Here is a 22,057-nt window from a genome sequence, read left to right as displayed (position 1 = left end):
CATTCACATCTCAAACTAAACATGTCCCCCAAAAAATAATTAATATTTGAATTCATTCTGTTGTGCTGTCATTTACAAACCAGACTCATCCTTTATTCCTCCTTCTCTTTCTCCGGCCCCCTAACAACCTCCAACCAGCTAGTTACCAAGTGCTTTTTACCTCCTAAATATTTTTGCAAGTATTTTTCCTACACTCTGTTCCAACTGCCTCGACCTTGTTTATTCTTTTACTTTATCATCCCATGTTTATTTTGTGTGTCCAGTTCTTGAGCTAAATAGTAGTGATGCAAAAATAAATAAGACATACTCTCTTCCCTTGAGATAGTCTAGTTGGAAGGTCAGGCAGAAAAACCCATATTATGAAACATGTAAAATGGCATGTTAGAGATGTAAATAGGATATTATAATAACACCAAGAAGGGGTACCTAACCCAATCTGAGGACTGAGTGAAACTCTCCTTGAAAACTTTCCAAGTTGATTGTTAAAGAATGAGTAGACTCTAGTCAAGGTAACAGGGTGATGGCCAAAGAAGGCCATTCCAACCCTATGGGACATTGTGAACCAAAGTAGCTTTGAAATAGCCTGATGTTCTCAGGAAATCACAAGTAATCCTGTATATTGTAAAGCATCCTATATAATAAGAGGGTAATATACAAATTGTCCCCTCAACTGAGAATTCGACCGGAGTTCAACCAGCTGGCAAGGCCGGCCCGCCAACCTCCTGCGGCCCCTCCCCCCAGCCAGCCCAGCCACATCAGCCCCTATCTGGGTGGGCGCTGGACCACACCCGTACACAAATTCATGCACCGGGCCTCTAGTCAATTATAAAAGGGGATTGGGAAAAGTGAACTAGGGTCCAATGATGGTAAGAGGTTAGACTTTATCCTGTAGGTGATAGAGAGCCAATGAAAGGTTTTAGAGAGGAGTGAGATTGCCATGTCTTTGTTTCAGATCTGATAACAGTGAGGAGGAAAAATTTGCAGAGAGCTAAATCAGGGAGAGAAGTTAGGAGACTTTTTTCAAAAGTAGGGTGAGAGGTGATAAAAGCTCACCAAATAAGAACAGAGACAGCAAACATAAGGGAGAAACAGACAAATACAAGCCCTAGATCTTATCTGTGGCATGAGGGTTCAGGAAGAATCCAAGATAATTCCCTACTTATGTGATGGATTAGTGAGCTCATCTGGCAATTGAGACAGAAAATAACTGGGAAGGTATCAGCTTAGGGAAAAGATGATGGATTCAGGTTTGAACATGTTGTGTTTGAGATGCCTGTAGGACATCCAGGTGAGATCTCTCACAGGCAGTTGGATATACTAGTCTGAAGCTTGAGAGACAGGGTGAGGCTAGAGATAAAAAGTTGGAAGTACTCAGAAAATAGGTAACAGTTTAAACCATAAAAATAGATCATCCTGAGAAAGTGAGTAGAATAAGAAGAGCTGAGGAAGAACCTTTTGGAAATGCAGACATTAAAGCAGTTTGATAAAATAGGAGCATTTGGATTTAGACAATGAACTGTTCGAGGAAACTCTAGTAGAGTGTGGTGCCATGGAAAGCTCAAAAATGAATATTTGTGAGGTTGAAATAGGGGAGATGTTGTCTCATGTAATAGTTAGGTCTATTAAGATGGAATTTTTAACTAGTCATTAATTTTGGCATTGAGAAGGTCCTTTCTGATCAAATGAAGAGTTTTGGTAAAATATTGTGGGCAAAAATTAGACTACAATAGGCTAAAGAGGTATCAGCAATGAGAAAAGGGAGCTGGTAAAACCTTTCAATAAGTAAACAAGAAATAGGGAGCCCTGATACCACATTTTGTTTACCCATTCATCAGTTGAGTATTTCGGTTGTTTCCGGTTTGAGGCTCTTATGAATAACGCCGCTATGAACATTGTGTACAAGTTTTTTTGTGTGAGCATGTTTCCATTTCTTTTGGGTATGTACCTAGAAGTGGAACTTCTGGGCCATGGGGTGACTCTCGTTTTCCAACGTGGCCCCGCTATTTACACCAGCAATGTACCAAGGGGTCCGATTTTTAAACATTCTCATGAATGTTTTTTATTTTATTTTATTTTATTTTATTTTAATCTTTAATTTCTTTATTGGTTAAGGTATTACAAATGTGTCCTCATCCCCCCATTAACCCCCAACCTCTCCCCCCCACTCATGTTCTCATCCCCCTGTGTCCATTGGTTTGGCTTATATGCATGCATACAAGTCCTTTGCTTGATCTCTTCCCCTTACCCCCACCTTCCCCTACTTTCTCTGGGGATTGACAGTCTGATCGCCATTTCTCTGTCTTTGAATCTGTCCCTGTTCATCAGTCTATGTTGTTCTCTATATTCCATAAATGAGTGAGATCATGTGGTATTTATCTTTCTCAGACTGGCTAATTTCACTTAGCATAATGCTCTCCAGTTCCATCCATGCTATTGCAAATGGCAAGAGTTCCTTCTTTTTTACCGCAGCGTAGTATTCCATTGTGTAGATGTACCACAGTTGTGTGGGTTTTTTTTACTGCATTTCTGTGTAATGTCCCCCCCACCCCCCTCCCCACCTCCCCATAGGCATATCCCTGGAGGCATCTCCCTACAGAAAGCAGATTAGTAACTGCCAGGGGCTAGGGCGGGAGAGCAGGGAGGTGCACTGGGAAAGGGAGGCGAATGTTAATGAGTAATGGGTTTAAAGTCCTACAATTGGATCCTCTCTGAGGGGACGTGGCTAGGCCCTGGGGGATGTCGGTGTCTTCAGGAGTGCCAGGGCCCAGTTGAGAAAGCAGCAGCCGACAGCAAGCCGGCCCTGGCAGAAAAGCAGATCGAGGCTGACGCGGCAGCGCGCAGCGCGGTGCAGTGCGGGGGGCGTGGAGGAATCTCTAGCCCCATGCTGCTCCCGCACTGCTCGCTGCAGGACCTGCCGGTGGAGATGCTGGAGGAGATCTTCGCCTCGCTCCCCGGCTCTGACCTGCTCAGCCTGGCCCAGGCCTGCACCAAATTCCGCCACATTCTACGCAACGACAGCATCTGGAGACAGCGCTACCGCGAGGAGTTTGGCGTTTGTGAAAACTTGCAGAAACGGGAGATGATGGGTATGTCTTATCGAGAAGTCTATGCGAAGATGTTCCCATACAGAAACATTTTGGGTTTGTGGCAGCTAGATTATAGCTACAGAGGACTGCTGAATGTAGTGCTGGACGGCTTATGCATTACTGGTTGGACGTACAGGCCTTTCCTTAACACCCATGTGGATGGCCCAATGCAATTCACGCCCTCGTTCAGAATTCTCCTGACAGAGAGGAAATCAGCCACGGTGGAGTACTACATGGAAGACTTCCACAGCACTTCCCACGGCCGCCACATGCAGATTCAGAAGGACAGGTTCAGCATCCAGTGGATCAAGAGAGACCACCGAAAGGATTCACCAACGCGACTTAGGAGAAAACGAGGGCGGGTGCAGGAGGACAGACAGCTGTATGACTGCCTGACCTACCGCCGCCTCTACCTCCCGCCAAACCACCCGGACGACCTCATCAGGCCAGGCCTCTTCCAAGGCAAATACGATCCCTTTGGCCTAATGATTGCCATGCTCAGCTTCCATGGGAAGTATGCCAGGGTCACGAAGATCACGGGAGACACCATCGGGATGTTAGAGATCCACCTCATGCGCCGCATCCAGCTGCCAGATGGCGAGATCTTCCGCAACTTCAACGAGCTCTCCCGAGTGGTCCAGGAGATTGACCAGCAGGTGATCCGGGAGCAGCAGCAGCAGCAGCAAGAAGACGGGACTGAGGAAAGCGAGGGCCATGGCTGGCAGAGCCCTGCCCAGCCCAGCGTCGGGGAGTCCAGGGCTGCAGCTTTGGAGGAGCAGCCTGTTCCGTTTGTTCTGCCTGTTGGCGTGCTCTCAAGAGACCAGAACTACCCCCGAACTTGCAGGATGTGTTTCTATGGCGTTTACATTGGTACCTTAGATCCCTTCGCCTACCCCGGGCGCTTCCCTGGAGTCTTCATCGTGTTCGATGAAAACCACTTGGGGTTCATCGGTCTGGAGATGAAATACTTCATCCTATTCGGCAGAGTCCAGAACACTTTCCAGAATGTGGAGGCACCATCCCCGCAGGCCTTCCTGGAGATGCTCTTGAACATTCAGTCCGGACCCCCTGGGAGGAGCAGCTTGCATGCACTTTGAAGATTTGACCTTTAGAGAGAGTGGGGGAGAGAGGGAAAGACAGAAATAATCGATGTGAGAGAAACACACCAGTTGTTTCCCTCCTGCCCAAGCCCGGACCAGGGCCAGGCTGGGTAGGGGCCAGCAATTGAGGTAGAAATAAACCTTAGACCAGTGGTTCTCAACCTTCCTAATGCCGTGACCCTTTAATACAGTTCCTCATGTTGTGGTGACCCCCAATTTAATTGTTACAAATTGAACATAATTAAAGCATAGTGATTAATCACACACAAATAAATAAAGACATCTTAGTTAATAAAAAAAAGAAAAAAGAAAAAAATAGGGAGCCCTAACCAGTTTAGCTCAGCGGATAGATCATCGGCCTGCGGACTGAAGGGTCCTAGGTTCGATTCTGGTCAAGGGCATGTGCCTTGGTTGCGGGCACGTCCCCAGTGCGGGGTGTGCAGGAGGCAGCTGATCGATATTTCTCTCTCATCGATGTTTCTAACTCTCTATCCCTCTCCATTCCTCTCTGTAAAAAATCAATAAAATTTATTTTAAAAAAAAAAGAAATATGGAAAGATATTGGAACAGAAAATGGTCCAAAGGCAGTTTATGGGCAGAGGAGGAGTTATCAATAGTAAGGAAATATTAAGACTATAGGAGGGAGTAGGGCTGTTGGAACAAGGGCCCTGAATACATAGGAGAGGACCAGGTCAAGGACACTGGTGAAAAACTGGCAGGATGTTGATTAATGAACAAGGTGATCTGGAGGGTCTCTTCTTCCCTGGAACCTTCACTTTCCACTACTTGAATTTATCCTTCATGCCCTACTGGGATAATATTTCTATACTTCAAGTCTGATGTTGTCATTTAAAATCTTTTAATAGCTCTGTAAGTAGAGGAGTCACAGAACTTTTCACTGCCTAACATTCCTCCACCCCTTTTATTGGGAAAGTGATTCTAGACAGCTTTGTGTGGGGGTTTTTAATAAAATAACTAGAGGCCCGGTGCATGAATTCATGCACGGGTAGGGTCTGGCCAGCCCACCCTGATCGGGGCCAATGGGGCCTGCCTGGCCAGGGGGAGGGGCCTCAGGCAGTTGGCTGACAACCCCACCCCCGATCTGGGGGGGGGGCGATCGGGGATGGGGCTGCTGGCTGGGGTGAGGGGCCGCAGGCTGTTGGCAGGCTGGCCCAACCCCTGATCGGGTGGGGGGTGCCAATCCAGGGCAAGGCCAGCTGAGGGGAGGACCCGCCCCTGCCCCCACCCCCTGGTCGAACTCCCAGTTGAACTCCCAGTCGAGGGGACAATTTGCACATTAGCCTTTTATATTATAGGATTAGTGCTCATTCCATCATCTGCAAGTGAATCCTAGCCTTTTGTGTGGGGTGATTAGATTAGAGATTGGTGCCTGATGAGGATGAATTCATTAGCCCTAAGGGAGTCCAGTGTTTTCTGAAACGATTTGCTACAAAATCCTGTTTTAAATCTTGTCAGAGGTGGCAGGTGCCTGCCTGCCAATATTCTAAGGGATTTGGGAAGAAGTTTAAGGGTTCCACCTAAACTTGGGAGCATCCTGTATTGAATGGTGGTAAGACCAATTATATCAGGGTCTCTTCCTTAAGATGGATAATTAAATGGAGGATGAGCAAAGAGAGAGTCCATCACTCTGTACTGAATGGGTATGATGACTCCATGAGGCAGCTGCACTTCCCAGCCGCAGCAGTCCTGGAGCTAGAGTTAGTATGCCTAAGAAAAAGATGTTGACCCAGCACTATTTCCTGTTCTTTGAAATAAACCCTCATTTCTGGGGGGTTTAAGTACATTCCCCATTTTATGTTTTCATGTTCAAGCCTGGTGAAAACAGGATCTGTGGTTTAGGAAATACTGTATATGCCTCCACTTAAAGGATTCTCAAATAATATTAGTATATTAAATGATCCCAGAAGCCCTACAGCAAAGAAACTGTTTAGCTTAGTTTGATCCAGTTTTTCCCAAACTTCTTTGACCACAGAACCACTTTTCTTTTTTTTAATAACTATTAACACTTCACTAAACATACTTTGGGGAAACTAGCATAAAGGGTAAGGTCTAAGATCGGGCATGGAGTATACAGATTGGCCGCAAGCATTTATCTTTCCATCCACTTGAAACTCCACTAAAAAGGCTGTAAAAACATAAAGGTATTCACCTTCCCCCCAAAAATAGACATACTAAGAAATAACTCATAACAGATAAGAAACCCAGGTTCAATTTGGGAAGTTTGACTCAGCCAATGAAGTAAGCTATCCTGTCAAGTGTCTTGAGAGAAGAAACACCAGGGAGAGGTGCAGCGCAGATGCTCTGAATGGCTCGGACCTGAAGGAGCCCCGCCCTGAGGGAGGCAGGCTGGGGTGAGGCACAGGGCGGAAAAGAATGGGTTAAATGTCTGTATGCAAAATTGGTGGACCCTGAGCCCCGAGCCCCACCCGTGGGGTCAAGAACCTACATCCATACACATCATTTCCTTTAAAATTGAACAGCAGAGAGTCTGGACTCCAAAACACAGGTACAGTAAAGAACACATGAATCCGGAAGCTGGAATCAGAAAGATGAAAATGAAAGTTGGAAGGCTGGACCCCCTCAACTTCTTCCCAAACCCCTAGAATACAGGCGGACAGACACCTGCCACCTCAGACAGGAGGCTGGCCATCTCTTCTGACAGGAAATTCAGCGCCCAATAGATATCCTTGAAAAAGACCAGAGTAGTGCTGAGCAGAGCCCTCCAGCGAAGCCAGCAGTTGCAAACATGGGCCCACACAAATTGTTTCTAAGTCACATTTTAGTGCCATATTCTTCAATAAAAAGTCTAAGCTTAAGAGAGATGGATGGAAAATTCCTGTGAGTTCCGATCACATCGATCCCAAGACCCAAGACACAACATCTAAACAGAGCAGGGTAGGAACTTAGCTTAGGACCATCAGGCTACCGAAGGCCAGCCAAGTATTAAGAATTCGCTGATAGGAATATTCAGCCACTTAGGAAGATGAGTTTAAAACAGGGGAGTTCGTTTCTGGGGAACTGCATAGGCGTACAAGGTAGAACCTGCAGTTTAACACTCAGTCAGCCAACTGCTGGTTTGTAGCTCCTTATAACCATCCTCCCCACCTCAGAGCAGAATTTGTTCCCAGACCTGGGAACTGAGGTGTGTCTAGAGAGGATTTTAAAGGGCTCAGCTGCCAGAGTAAGAAGAGTTGGAGAATTGGAGGGAGGGTGCAAATCTGGAAACACCAAGAACAAGAACAAAAAAACCCTCATTCCTAAAGAAAACTTTTGTCCTTCCCTCTAATCCTCAGCATCTTTGACCCATTCCGAAGTTGGACTCCCTTCAATCCGAGCATAGTTTATTTCATGTGGCCATAATTAAATATTTGGGGGGTGGGGGTGGGGGGTGGAATGAAAGAATTCTTTATCTTAAAAAAATTGCATAATTTCCTGAAATGGAATTATGAATGACAAGGACTGGCTTCCAGCTATTGCTCATCCTTTTATTTTTTTTACTCCATTTCTGTGAATTCTTAGGCTACTCTGTGAGCTGGCCTTAAGTTTGTGACTGGGTCTTAAGCGGAATATCCTGCCTGCAGAATGACTACACCAAGTAAAGAGGACTTCAATTATAGACGTTTATCTGCAAAGTCTGCATTACCATTCTGCCTGGTCAATGTCCTGTTTTCCAACCTTAGGAAGCCATAGCCCTCATTCCTCTTCGGATCCCACTCGGGATTGTGAAACATGCTTGTAATCAGACCAACTCCCCTAATCCAGTCTAGGGAGATTTTGGAACATTTGCACCACGGAACATTGTTTCCTATTTTGTTCTGTGGCTCTGGAACCACATCAGAAGCTCCCTGGGTGTTATTCAGGTCCAGATCAGTTTTAGCAAAGGTATTTGCTTGTAATCTGCCTGACACTTTTCCAACTCACCAAGCTTTCCGCGTCTGCACTGGCTTTTTGAAAATTCAAAGTTATTGCAATGCAGCAATTACTTGACATGGTCATACATTCATTCTGATGAGTATGTATGTGAAATCCATTTTGAATGTTGATGTGACATGCCTCTAGCAGTAAAAGTTGCAAGGTTACTTTTGTTGTGTAGTTTATTACAGTTTTTCTTTTGTTTCAGAAGCCTTACAAGAGCCACTGGACAACACCAGTCAAGTTGAATTGTGGCCATTTGTATGCCTTCTAAAATGTCTGTTTTCACAAGTCCTTAATTATGTAGAGAGGTGGAAATAGCTACCACCATAAACTGGGAGATCTTTAGCATATAAGAAACCTATGAAAATATAAAATTTACTTCTATATCCAAAGTCACAGAATTTCAATTCTTATTACACTGAGTCATAGAAAAATTTGATCATCTACATATCCTGTAATATCTTATATTTACATAACTTGATTTCAGCTCCAAAGTTACTCTTTTCTAAGTTTCTATACCTAATATATTAAAATATATCACTGTTTTGAAATGCTGTCTTCTTCACTTGAAAGTCTATTTCCACATGAAACCATCTAAACTTGAACATTGCTGTGAGAAATATTTTATTATTCCACCCATACTTGTTATTATAAATCAATGCTGACCTAACAGTTTTCACACTTTCTGGAGAACAATTGGCCTTCACTATCTCTTCCTAATTTTAAGTATAATTTGACACAGTAAATTCAAAAAGAAAAAAACAACAACAAAAAGCTAAAAACAAGAGGTTACTTTGGATTGTTTTAAGTGGCAAAATAATGTCACTTAACACTAATTAAAATAATGTCAACATTTCCAAACCCCATAGGTATATATAATTAATTATATGCAGTAGTTTCTTATCCTGTTAGGTAGGCATGAATCTTTCTCAGTGGTAAAGTCATAAGAACCAAATTTAGAGAGGCGTTTGGAAGTGTCGAACTATTAGAATTTGTCTCTGATTGAGGTAACCACTGTAAACAAACATCAAAAGTCTTTTGTCTCTGGTTCAAGGCCTAAATCTTTCCCTGCTGTTTTCTGATGGCTCCTTTTTAATATGGTTATTATTTTGCACCAGAGGGAAACTAACATTTGCATTACTAACAGCTCTCTTCCAAAGCCACATTCTAGTAGACACATTAGTTGGATTTTAAAATCCCAGATGGTCCTCTGATTTGGGGAAGGACCCAAATGGGCACATTTCCACACAGGAGATCAAAGGAAAGAAGCAAGCAGCTCTCCACTGTACAGGTATCAAACGCTTTCCACTGGCAGAACTTTTCCAAGCCTTAAAGTGATAGCTTACTCCTTGTCCTCCGCTTTAGAGCCTCTACAATCAGGTCATATTTTGAAACTCAGATATAGCCGTGTGACACCAATGCTGGGCACTGAGTTTTACAAATAAGTTCAAAGAAATAATCGCCATGTGAGGAGATTATCATGCCTGTCATAAATTAGCACGAAGTCTTTTTCATGTACGAAGGAACTATTCATCGCATGGAAACAGGCTGGTGCCTGACCTTGGGAGCGCGTCTCCGGCGATGTCATTGAAGTCATTTCATTCTAGTTCTTACTTCAAGTATCTCAGACATGTGTCTTTATATAGTCCCCTTGAGGGTAGGGACCATGTCTGAATTACTCCATGTGTTTCCCAAAGCAGAAAACTCTGGAGATTAAAGCATGGATATTATGTGGAAAATGATATCATTAAATTGTAACGTTTTAAGACATGGCATCATTTTGCTTCTCTTCTACTGTTTCTCTATCATAAGGGATTACGTGAATTCTTGCTAACTCTGAAAATTTAAAACTTAGTATGTACAATAAAAACAAAAATCCTGTCCTTACACTACAGGGTGTCCCCCCCAAAAAAATGTATACACGTTTTGAATGATTATAAAGTCAGTGTTTATTAACATACAGTTCATTTTTAAAAATTAAAAGATTCTATAGAAGTGAATAAATTTTATGTCAATGACTGTTTTCAAACTGGTGACCATTCTGGTCCAAGCACTACTGATAATGCGAAGCAATGGAATCACAAACATCAAGAATCATTTTGTTCAGTATTTGTGCACCCTCAATTCAACTGTTGCTGGTTTTGTACCCTAAGATTTATCTTTTATGTATCCCCATAAAAGAGTCCAGTGGATAAGTATCCTTTGTTTAAACAGTTAAACCTGAAAAAGAATGAAAGCTAAGTGAATTATCAGCTGTTAAAGTGTAAGTACATTTTGGAGGGACACAGGGAAATGTATACACACTTTGAATAATTATAAAGACAGTGTTTATACTTCAACTGTGTTTTCAAACTTCCAGTAGCATTTTAGGATAAATTTCCTTTGTTCAAAGCTTAATCTGGCTGAAAAGAAAGAACCATCCATTGAGCCATCCACTGGTAAAAACATGTGCATTCATGTTTTTGGGACACCTTGTAGATACACCTCCCAATCCTCATCTACTTCTCCATTGGAGACGCTACTGGCCATTTGATAAATAGCTACATTTAAAACATATACTCTTATTTTAATCCCATATAATTAAAACTATTACACCGTCAAAATTTATGGTCACTGGATTTATATAACATTGGGCTTTATTTAAAACTACCTTATTTTTTAATGAACATTTTAAGGAACAGTAGCAGTCTATGAAATGCATTTTAATCTGCAGTATGAACATTCCTATTCTTCCTCTCTCAATATTGAATTCTGCTTGTACTTGGCTTATACAACCAACAAGTTGAGTCTATGGTGGGTTGATGGTAGATCCCGTTCATAGAGATGAATGAATGTCTGGTATTGACAGTCTCCCTCATTACTACTTTTTTTTTCCTTCACAGATGGTCTCTTTTTTTCTTACATTTACTCTTAAAGATTTATTTTAGAATTTCTTTATTAAGTTCCTCCCAATTCCTGCTGGGATTACCATTGTAATAGCACTTTAATTAGTTTGGGAGGATTTGACATGGTATGTCTTTCTATTTGTTTACATTTTCTTCTATGTCTCATTAAACTTTTGATATATTCTTCACCTGCATCACTGTTTACTTGAAGTTGTTTTAGTAATGTAATGGAATATTTTCTGTAATATATTTCCTATGAATTATTGATAGAATATAGAAAGATATATAATTTTCAAGTGTTCTCCTTCTAGCATTTCATTATTTTGCAGTAGATTCCTTTGGGTTTTCAAGGTAAACAATCATATAGCTACAAATAATTCCTTGGTCATTTCCTAGAGCAAAACATTTCATAAGATTAAACCTTGCATTCCTGAAATAAATGTATGAGCTCGTGGCAGAGCACATAATGCTGCTGGAATTTCCAAAGGTTCCTGGATTCCATTTACAACAGCATCTGGGAGGATTTCTTTGAATCTGTATTTTGACAAATTAAAATTGAAATAATTCCTTCTCTGTAGGTCTGTCCGCTTTCAGGATTCAGAATGAAATTGATACTCGGTTAACAAAGGAATTAGGAAACCTATCTTTTATTATTTCCTGGAAAATAATTTCAAAGGCAACCAACTACATTAAGAGTTGTTGGGCCAATCCCTGGCATAGGCACGTAGGTGTCAATCTAGGAAAGCATAGCGGGAGCATTGGCTCTGCAGGTGGCATTAGGCTGGCCCTCGGACACTAGGGGAGACGCCCTCATTTCATCTTTCTTTCTCACTTCAGTGATTTACAAACAGAAATACAAGATCAAGTTTCCTTTGTGGAAAGGTGTGGTAAAACATTGACATTACTCCTGAGTGAAAGCATCTGCTTCAGCAAACACACTGGGAATATGTATTTTTGTGTATCTCTTTTATGAACCGCATTCAAGATTGCTACGTGCATCCTCGCTAGCATTGTCCAACGTGTGTAATGCAACATTAAATGCAGCCCTGGAATCACACAAAACATTAAAAATAATGTTTGAAGTTCTATAACCTTTTGCATCGGGATGGACCTTTTTCCATTTTACATGTAATTGGCATGCAGACCATCCACGTAAGATAAAATTATATAAACAAAATTAACCTAATTTTGGTTTCGGAACACTGTACTAATATTTTTTCAGGGTTGAATGTAATATTTGTGCTCAAGTGTTTCCTGAAATAAACTTTAAAAATGTTCACTAATCTTGCTATCACTGAGTACAGACCTCCCCAAAATGGGCAAAACCTTCAGGAAAACATTGGTGCGCCTCCCAGCCTATCATATTTAAAGTTATAGCATCACCGAACAGAGGCAGAAGTTGCTGCACATAACAGCAACGTACAACCTTGGGGCCTGGAATACTAATCAGTGGTTAACTGCAAACTGAGCTCTAAATTACGATCCACAGGGATTGCTTACCGCAAACCACTGATTTCACTGGACTTCTTAAGAGTCACTTCCTCTGAGGGACTCATCATAAAAAGCCAAGCCTCCCATAGCTATAGGAAAACAAGTCATTTCTTTGGGGTTGGAAGGGTATAATTGGTTTCAAAACACATTAATATTATATTTTTTCTTCAAAATGAGTATAGCCTCAACATTTATATGATTATGAAGTAATGCACATTCTTTGTATTAAATTTTAAAAGTCAAGACCAAAAGTGATAGAGAATACATTTTTTTTCAGTGATACAAATGGAAGGTTTCTTTTCTTTTTTAATTGTTTAAAATATTCCATACCTCTCCTTTTTCCCCGATTAACCACCCACCCCCCCGCCACTCTCGCCCCCCAGGACAAGCTCCCACCACCCATGTCCATTGGTTATGCTTATATGCATGCATACAAGGCCTTTGGTTCCTGTCTTACACCACCACCCCCTTCCCCCGCCTTCTCTCTGAGGTTGAATGGTCTGTTCAGTGTTTCTTTGTCTCTGGATCTATTTTTGTTGAGAATACATTTTAAATCACCTCTACAGTAATTTCTCCACCCAAAGATTTCTACTCTTAACATTTTAGTGTAGATCATTACAGAATCTCTATTAAAAATATCTTCTAAAAAGGTTCATGCTCACTCACTTATAATATAACTAAAAATACTTATCTTCAAAATAGATATCATTTCTTTCAAGTATTATATATTTTTTGAACTGTTTTTTTATTACATTCTCTTACATAGGATCAAAAAATATGTATCCAAATCATTATAAAACACTCAAAAGAATTAAAAAAACCATGTTAGGTAGTGTTACCTTCATTAGTCATTAGTAACTAATTTATGTGTCCATATTGACCAAAATTAATGTCTTACAATTGCATTAACATGATGGAATTAATGGTTTGTTATTCATTTGTAAAGCCACCCAAAACATCTTTGCCAGTAAAGTAAACCCTCGATTTTGCAGACCTCAATTTAACAGACTTGGGCTTTAATGGACAAAATAACTGATTCGTATGTCATATGTGAAAATTAACACCCTGTTAGTTTTAAAATGCTTTAAAACAAGTTTTGCTTATAATTAACTTAAACAGGTTATTTTTTTGTTATTAGTTCACTGTTATTTTTAACAAATTTTAGCGAAATGGCCATATGTTGGAAAAAACACTAGTAATTTTGCGGACAAAAATAAATATTACATGTCTGCAACCATAGTCTACATATTTAAATCCAAGAGTCGCCTCTCGTAAACAATGTTCAGGGAATGATTAGCACGTGATCACACTGCATTGCACATGGTGATTGGTTCCGTTGTCGTGTGGCGTGACTTTCAGCAGCAGTTTTAACACATGCAGGCCCATGTCCCCTCTACGCTAAGCCACACCCCAGCATGTGCACTTGTTTGCTGGTGGTGACTGGTGAATGCACACATTTCCTAGATCTACTCAGTAGACATTTAAAGGGACAGTAATGCATATAGAAAATTTTTCTGTGAAAGTCAACTTTTCATACACACTTAATTATAATTACACAAATGTGTCTACATAAGCAAAACCGGGTGAACTAATGTATCAAATTTTGAACATACCCATTTGGAAAACCTACTTCATTATCGAACGGACTTTCAGCTTTAAAGGACACCCCTTGCCAGTATTAGTCTGTTATATCGGGGTGTTACTATATTTTCTCTCATCCTATTTCCCAACCCCCCCTCCAATCTCAGTCTTGGTCCCCACCTAGTTCTCTCTGACCATTGGTGCTAATAACCTGAATGATATTAACTCAGTGATGACAGCTGAAAAGTACAGGGTTCCACCAGGGCATCTTGTTGTAAACTGTGCAAATAGACAGTAAACATGGCCTCTTGGTCTCTGTGTGCATTGATGGCCATAAAACATCTGTGAATAGAATCACAAAGAAGCTGGTGTCCTCTGGGGAGGGAACTGAGTAATTGGAGGTAGGGGACAGACATAGGAAGGGGTTTTATTATAGACCTTTTTGTGCTTTACAAATGCTTATTATACTGCCGATTATGAAAATGTAAATAAATGTACATATGTATCTGCATATGTACAAACAAGTATAAAGTTATTAGCCTACTAGGGCATAGACTGCTCCTTCAGGTTCCAGAATTTACTGGGTACACAGAGAAACGAACCCACTCACTGTAACAGCGTCAGCTTATGCCGTGCAATGGAAAAACAGTTTTACTCTGAAATCCGCTGCAGTTGCTGTTCTGTAAAAGGCTGCCGCGAGAGATGTAGAGTGCCACGCTTGAATCGGTGATTCAGCAGAGAAACGCCAGAGCCTTCTGTGTGTGACAGCACCCAGCCTGGACAGGGACACGCACACAGCAGTGTGGCAGAGAAACCCCGAGGGAAGGAAAGAGGCAGAAATTCTCACTTTGATCTTGGTCTTCTCTAAAAGCTGGGCCATTGTGGTTCTCGGTCTTGTGAATCATATTGTGCCCTTTGGGCACCACGCGTGTGATGGAAATAATGTTCAGGTTCCTGAGTTAGTTACACTGCTCTGTGCAGGGCTCAAAGGCCCTTGCTATTGCCTCACTATTTTTTTTTTTTGCTCTTGATTTGCAGGTAGTGAAGTCCAAGTTATCCAAGGAAAATCACTTGATTAAAATAAAACGATCAAGAAATCATACTGTGGGAAAATATTTCAGCAACCAGAGCAAACTACAGCAGCAGCAAGACTCCCTAATAAACGTTCAGTCGCCGTATCACGTCCGAGGTCCGATTAATCAGGTTTGCTCTGAAATCCTTCTCAGCAGGATGTGCGCGGAGAAAGGAGCTGCGTAGACTCCCTGATGGGGACTGAATTTGCAACTGAAGACAAACCACTAACCTGGATGATCGTCTAAGACCCACAACCTGTGCATCGTGTGTATTTTAGACTGACTACCTGCCTTCATGCACACCAGCACACAGTTACACACCAATGCACACGTAGCTTTTTTTAAAAAAAGTAATAACACTTTGTTCTTACCACTTTATAAAGTCAAGATGTGCACTTAAAAATCAGCTGGTTTTCCATGTGAAAGACAGAGCCAGGAAAAGGTTACTCAACATATAATATAGACAAGAACCACTGTGGGCTAGGGATTGCATTGTGATAATAAAAAGAAATGCAGGCACTTGAATTATGGGAGACAGGCTAATGCGTTGAGCGTTGTGTTATATTCTCTATTGGCCTGTGAATATGGAGAAGGGTAAAAAGGCAATTACATTCCACTTGCAAGTAGGGACTGCGCTTGCGTCCTTCACCAGGAGAAAACGCGGCGTTAATGTGGCTTCGGCTTTGTGAATCTAATGCTTACCAAAAACAGTTTTCCTATGCTTTTTAAGGTTTATAACTGAAAGGAAAAGAATAGGAATGTTCCACAAGGGAATTCAAATGGATTCTATGAGATGAGAAGTGTAAGATTTGACCGTTAAAACACTAGTATGTTTGACTTTGCACTCTGTAATTTTCAGACACATTCCCTCCTATCCTGTCCCTGAACTTGGATGGGTAACTGCAGACTAAGTTGATTAAATGTGTGATTTTTAAGTGCGAAACAAAATATAGTTCCCCATGTATTACTTTGTTTCATTGACAGTATTACTTCAGAAAGCTTTGGTTTGCCAATAGAGCCCTGTGTAAAGTAAGGTTACAATTACATTTTATGTAAATATTTTGCAAAGGATTAGGCATTCTCAAGTGCATAGGCATTTATTCCCATAAAGCACTTGTACATGTCCACAAATACTCCTATGTTACTAGTAACTATATTTTTATTTTCCTGAACAACTGTATCTAATTCAAATTTAGAGTAGGCATAAATTATTTATTATTAAAACTGTGGCATACATATAAAACACACCTAATTCTAGTATTTAGAACTTTTTCTTCTATATTTTCATTTCAAAATAGTAAATTTCTTTATTTTACAAATGCTTTGTTGTGAGATAACATCTCACAGTAACAATGGTTTTTAAAGAATTAATTTCCTTTTGGGGGGGAAAAAGAGCTGAGAAGGTTAATTCAACACATGGCTGAAATTACCAAGTGTACAAATACCTCAATTTTACTACCTTACGAAACATAAAACTATTTTGATCAATGAGTTCCTTAGTATGAATATCCACCTCCTTTAAATACTCTATTTTTATATATATTTTTATATGAAAGTAAACATGACTTTATATTTAACTGCCTTAAATTATATTTAAGCACAAATATCACTTGATATAAGCAATACATATCTGCATCTGATAGATGATAGATTTTTTAAAAGAATGGTACAGAACTCACTTTAAAGTGAATGTTTTTTTCTAATATCTGCAGCTATACACATGCACCATTTTTAGGTTTTTCCATCATTTTTTAATGAAATAAGATGTTGCCAATTTATGCAGCCTCTCTCTCAAGTTTTAACATATTACGTTCTCTGTAACAGGATATAGCCAGTGCCTGAATCTTGCAATTTACTGTCAACATAATTGCGATAACTGTCTACCTGAGGTTTGTCTGGCATTTAGCTCTTCACCATTGAAAAAATAATGGATTTAAGACACAATTGTAATAACGTTATTAATAAATGTCTTAGTGATATTCGATGTTCCGAGAGTATCTTTTTATTTTATTTTCCGCTGTAGTTATACAACCATACAAATGGTGACCACTTGGTACAGATATTATCATGCAGATTCAACTATTGGAATGTGTTTTAATCAGATTACTATACTCCAACCCTGATATTCTCTACATTTTCCTCAGATGAACTCCCTGCTGAACAGTGACCAAACCTTTTGACATAGTGCTGTAACAAGCTTTCACTTTTTTTAAAGAAAAGACACTAAAATGGTAGGAATCATTATACTTTTATTTTTTTTATTGAGAGAGAGACACACACAGAGAGAGAAACATCGATTTTTGTTGTTCCACTTATATATGCATTCAGTGGTTGCTGCTTGTATGTGCCCTGAACTGAGAGTGAATCTGGGATGATGCTCTAACCAACTTCTAACTAACCGAGTTACCCGGCCAGGGGCTAGAAATCATTTAATTGCTCCTTAATTAAAAACACTACCATTTACTTTATCATGGGGAAATAGGTGTGTGTCTGTGTGTGCATGAACACTAGTATTTGGATGTGCTTAGCAAGTTAATCATTTGAGTGGAAAAAATAAGAGTAGGCATTTTAAAATATTTTTAGATATAAAAGTTAAAGGGAGTGTACTTTTGTAAGGATTGATTAGTATCCAGTCTAAACTAAGCTAAACTAAGGAAAACATGTAAAATATTAAAAGTCATGAATAGCTGCATAAGTATTTCCAAGCATCACTGTTGACATTGTGCAGGCATGTGTGTGTGTGTTTAATGGCTCACTGTGCTACTTGCCAGCCATCTGAGTAGGCAAGTCAGATCCTGTAGGGACAGAGGAAGAGGAAGGGCTCACCATTGCCTGCTGGTGGAGTTTACACTCGGGTCATTTCATCTTCCTCATGTTAATTGCCCCTGTGCCTAGTAGTCACTTCTACAACACAGTAATTCCCACTGAGAAAAAGCATGGCGGGGGGGGGGGGGGGATTACTGATTTTTAAAATGAAAACCATTCCAGTAATGTTTACTGGGGGAAAATAATAATGTTCTGCGTCAAGGTTCTCCTTTCATTTTGCTGGACACAAAAACTGGTCAAAAATTATGTAACCCAACAAGAGTTATTTGAAAGCCATAATGCTTTGGCATGGAGGCGGGGGGGGGGGGAGCAGGATCTATATATATAGATCCATAGCCTGGAGAGATGATCAGGATGATGACCCTATTAAATACTAGAGGCCTGGTGCACAAAAAACTTGTGCACTGGCAGGGGAGGGAGAGTGGGAGGGGTATCCCTCAGCCCCACTTGTGCCCTCTCACAGTCTGGGACCCCTCGGGAGATAACCACCTGCTGGCTTAGGCCCGCTTCCCAGGTGGCAGATGGCAGGCCCGATCCCTTGGTGTCTGCCCCGCGCCCCGGGTCCCGCACACGGCAGGGCCAATCTGGGGGTTGGGGCACCGCCCCGGGTTGCGCACACGGCAGGGCCAATCTGGGGTTTGGGGTGCCTCCCCAGGTCAAGTACACAGCAGGGCTGATCCGGGGGTTGGGGCACTGCCCCGGGTCAGGTTGCACAGGGGATGCCCCATCGGGCCAGTGGATCGCTGCTGCCCCACCCTGCCACCCCAGGTCGGGTCGCACACGGACGCCCACCACCCCGGGTCGCAGATAGGCCCAGATGGCGGCGGGGCAGGCGGGATGGCCCTGTCCCGCCCTGCCTGCAGTATGCAAATTTTCCGCCATCTTTGTTGGCAGTTAATTTGCATATCTCGCTGATTAGCCAATGGGAGGCATAGCGAAGGTGCGTCAATTACCATGCTTGCCTATTATTAGATAGGATTATCTTATGGGCTCCTTCCATTGAGCTAATGCTGAAAGAAGCGTCAGTATGTAAAAGTTGTCTCTGTGACTTTTCATCTTATTAAAAAAAAGTCATCAAAATTAGGAGCTAGGGTTATGTATTTAAAATGAACAAACATAACTTTGAGTGAGCTCACATGGGCTGATCACTTCAAAAACATGCATGCAAGTGTAAAAGGATGCGACAGCAGATCCTACCGTTCTGCCTGGATCAAGAAATACTTGCTCTGCAAGGCTTCCTGCAGTTTTCGTCCATGAATCACTTCAGTTCAAATGGCTTTGATTGCTCCGGGACACGAAGGCATTTTGATAGATCACCTCGACTTAGGGGGATGAAGCAGAAGTTGTTGGGAACCCCAAAGACCCACTAAAGTCAGCAAGATACTGCCAGTGCCTGCACACTAGGTTTTTCTACTTGGCAGGGCTTCCAAGGTTTCGTCCTGTCAAAGAACCTTTTATCATGTTTTTATTGCTGGAGAAACTGCTATTACCAATTTCCTCATTTCTTTTATGATTCATTCCGCTGGTGTTGGGGGCTGTAGAAGTCATTTTTTTCCAGGTGATATACAGCCGCCCCAAATGGTGCTCCATTTGTTTTCTTTATGCTCCTTGAAATAGGAAGAATCTGTTTTATAACTCTACTAGAGGCCCAATGCATGAAATTCATGCAAGGGGCTCGGCCCTCGCAGCTGCAGTGGCTTGCCTCAGCTCTCGCAGCCCCAGCTTCGTCCAGAAGGTCGTCCAGAAGGACGTCCGGAAGATTGTTCGGCTGTCTGGTCTAATTAGCATATTATGCTTTTACTATTATAGATTGGATGTCAGATCACTACACATGCAATACCTACTCCAAGTACTAATTCTTAAACCATATCAGGAATATTTGTAATATGTGAGTGTTTGCAATGTAAGTGAAGATAATTACTTAAACCCAAGGAATAGCAAGAATAAAATTAAAACAGCCACTTTTAGAGAAAACACTATAATAAGCAATTTCTATTCCTACATGGTTGTCCTGTTCAGGTAGATTAGGTTTTGAATTTTCTTTATGCTGACTGGCCCATTGTGCGGAAACATTGACTATATCTAACCAAAATATTTACTTAGGAAATTTATGTGTAACATCATATTATTATTTTTATTTCATGAAAAGCAATTTGTATAAAATTCATTTAAATATTTTGATATTTAAAAAGTGGAGTAATTGCAATTGATTATTTGTATGTCAGAATTCAAAAGTAACACGGTCTCAGAAATGTAACAGAATTCTCAATTATGTAGGGACTTATTATATGGCAGGCTAGTGAAATACACCAATCCAATGCTGCTTTTAGGGCTAGACTAAGCAATTTAATGGTAATGGTATGTGACATATATATTTTGTTCATTGTATTCCCAATTTTTCCATTAAAAAATGTTCAAAATCTGTAGATTGAAAGCTCAGTGTAGGGCATCCAAGTCAGCATTTTAATTTTCTCTACAGTCTATAATATAATTTTCATTTGTCTATGATTGTATGGTGTTAAAATTAAATCATCAATTTGACAAATAGGAGAAACAATTTAGGAACATTAAAATAAAATGGGCATATGTTGCAACATATAACCACTTGTATATCCACAAATCTCCACTTAGATGCACGAGGTGGCTGAGTCTCCAGTAGACCTGACATTAACAGCTGACGATCTGAGATTCCGAATTCTTGACACCCCTTGCCAGTAAATACATGGAAGTGAGAGGGTGGTACAAAATGCCAACACTGAAGTAAATGAGGCATAGTTTAATCCATTGGGCCCATCATAATCAGAGAAGAGTTGAAAGCCCGGGGGTGGGGGGCGGGGGGACAGCACTGGTTTTTACCCCAGAAGAGAGGCTCCTCCCCCACTGGGTTCTGGGATGTGTAGCACCCTCTCCAGCCGCCTTTGACAGACCTTGGACATCTCTTCAAAGCTATTCTTAAGGTACAAGTCACTTTGGAGGGCCTCATTCTTTAACAAAAATAAGTAATAATTTTCAAGCTTTATTCGACCAAAAATTATAACCTACATTAATGAAAGAGCAGCAGAATGTGCCTTTAATGATACCTTCTTATTTCTAATTAGGAAAAATAGAAAATGACCTCTAACCATCAATCCCATATACTCTGTCCTCTGGAGAACTGGAAATAGCAACCCATTCGTCCCTTAATTTTTTTCACCCCCAGAATCCTTCACCCACAGTGAACTTTCCTCCTTGTCTTCACCTTGGCCTGTGAAATGGAACATGGGCAGTATTTTCTGTGCGCATTTAATATGTAATACAAGATACATTTTAAAACTTACATTTTTACGTTCTGCTCCTGGCCTTAATTACATGTAACATGAGGCTTATGTTTTAATGGGCATGAGCTCTCCAGTTTTACAGTATCATAAAAAAAGTTTACGAGCATTTTGTTAAAAATCGGTGCCTATGTCATTGGCAGGGCATGAAATTATTTGCAGCTACTTCTTCCACTGATGAGATAAAATTTGATCTGAATTAAGAATAGTACCGGGGAAAATTGAAACAATGCCTGCGTAACCAACCTATAATGAGTTCAGTCATTAAATGGCACAGACTTGGGTTCATCCGTTCCTACCACATGTGCATAACCTCTAGGGGAAAGCTGGTCTCTGTTCCTACTTGTCTCTAAAAAGTCCCCTTTTCGCTGCAAAAGCGATGGTATGTTTTTAAAAGGGTGTGGAACAACCCTGAGCACACGTTATTCCTGCCAAGAACAGGACTCATTTCAATAAGGTGGAGCTCCCCGGGCCATGTTATTGGTAAACACTCAGAACGTTCTCTTGGCCCCCTTTCCTAGAAATCAATTGATATCGTCCATGAATTATTTATGGATCCCGAGATGAGGCTGAGGCAGACATGGCATCTCAGGTTCCTATTTCCCACAAGAATGGAGAGTCTGGAGTGAATGATTGGCCTACAGGGTGTTTTTCTGTTTCCCGGGTCACCATAGCCTTTGAAGTTCTGAGTTGCTGGATGCCGATTTCTCTTCCAGTGGAAGCCTCCCTGGGCATCACCTTCAGTAAACTGCTGTCAAATACAGT

The 22,057-nt window shown here is 41.1% G+C and overlaps 1 protein-coding gene across 1 annotated transcript in view; it reads left to right on the top strand.

The window, feature by feature from the left end:
- CPED1 (cadherin like and PC-esterase domain containing 1) overlaps positions 1-17,136 on the top strand; it is a 274,615-nt gene extending 257,479 nt beyond the window's left edge. Inside the window, exon 22 of the mRNA XM_006098705.3 lies at positions 15,118-17,136. Coding sequence (XP_006098767.1) covers positions 15,118-15,336 — 219 coding nt within the window. The 3' untranslated portion in view covers positions 15,337-17,136. The remainder of the gene's footprint in view (positions 1-15,117) is intronic.
- The last annotated feature ends 4,921 nt before the right edge of the window (positions 17,137-22,057 follow it).

Source organism: Myotis lucifugus, unplaced genomic scaffold (genome assembly GCF_000147115.1).
Source record: "Myotis lucifugus unplaced genomic scaffold, Myoluc2.0 scaffold_245, whole genome shotgun sequence".
NCBI classification, from domain to species: Eukaryota; Metazoa; Chordata; class Mammalia; order Chiroptera; family Vespertilionidae; genus Myotis; species Myotis lucifugus.
This window is presented reverse-complemented; position numbering and strand designations above follow the sequence as displayed.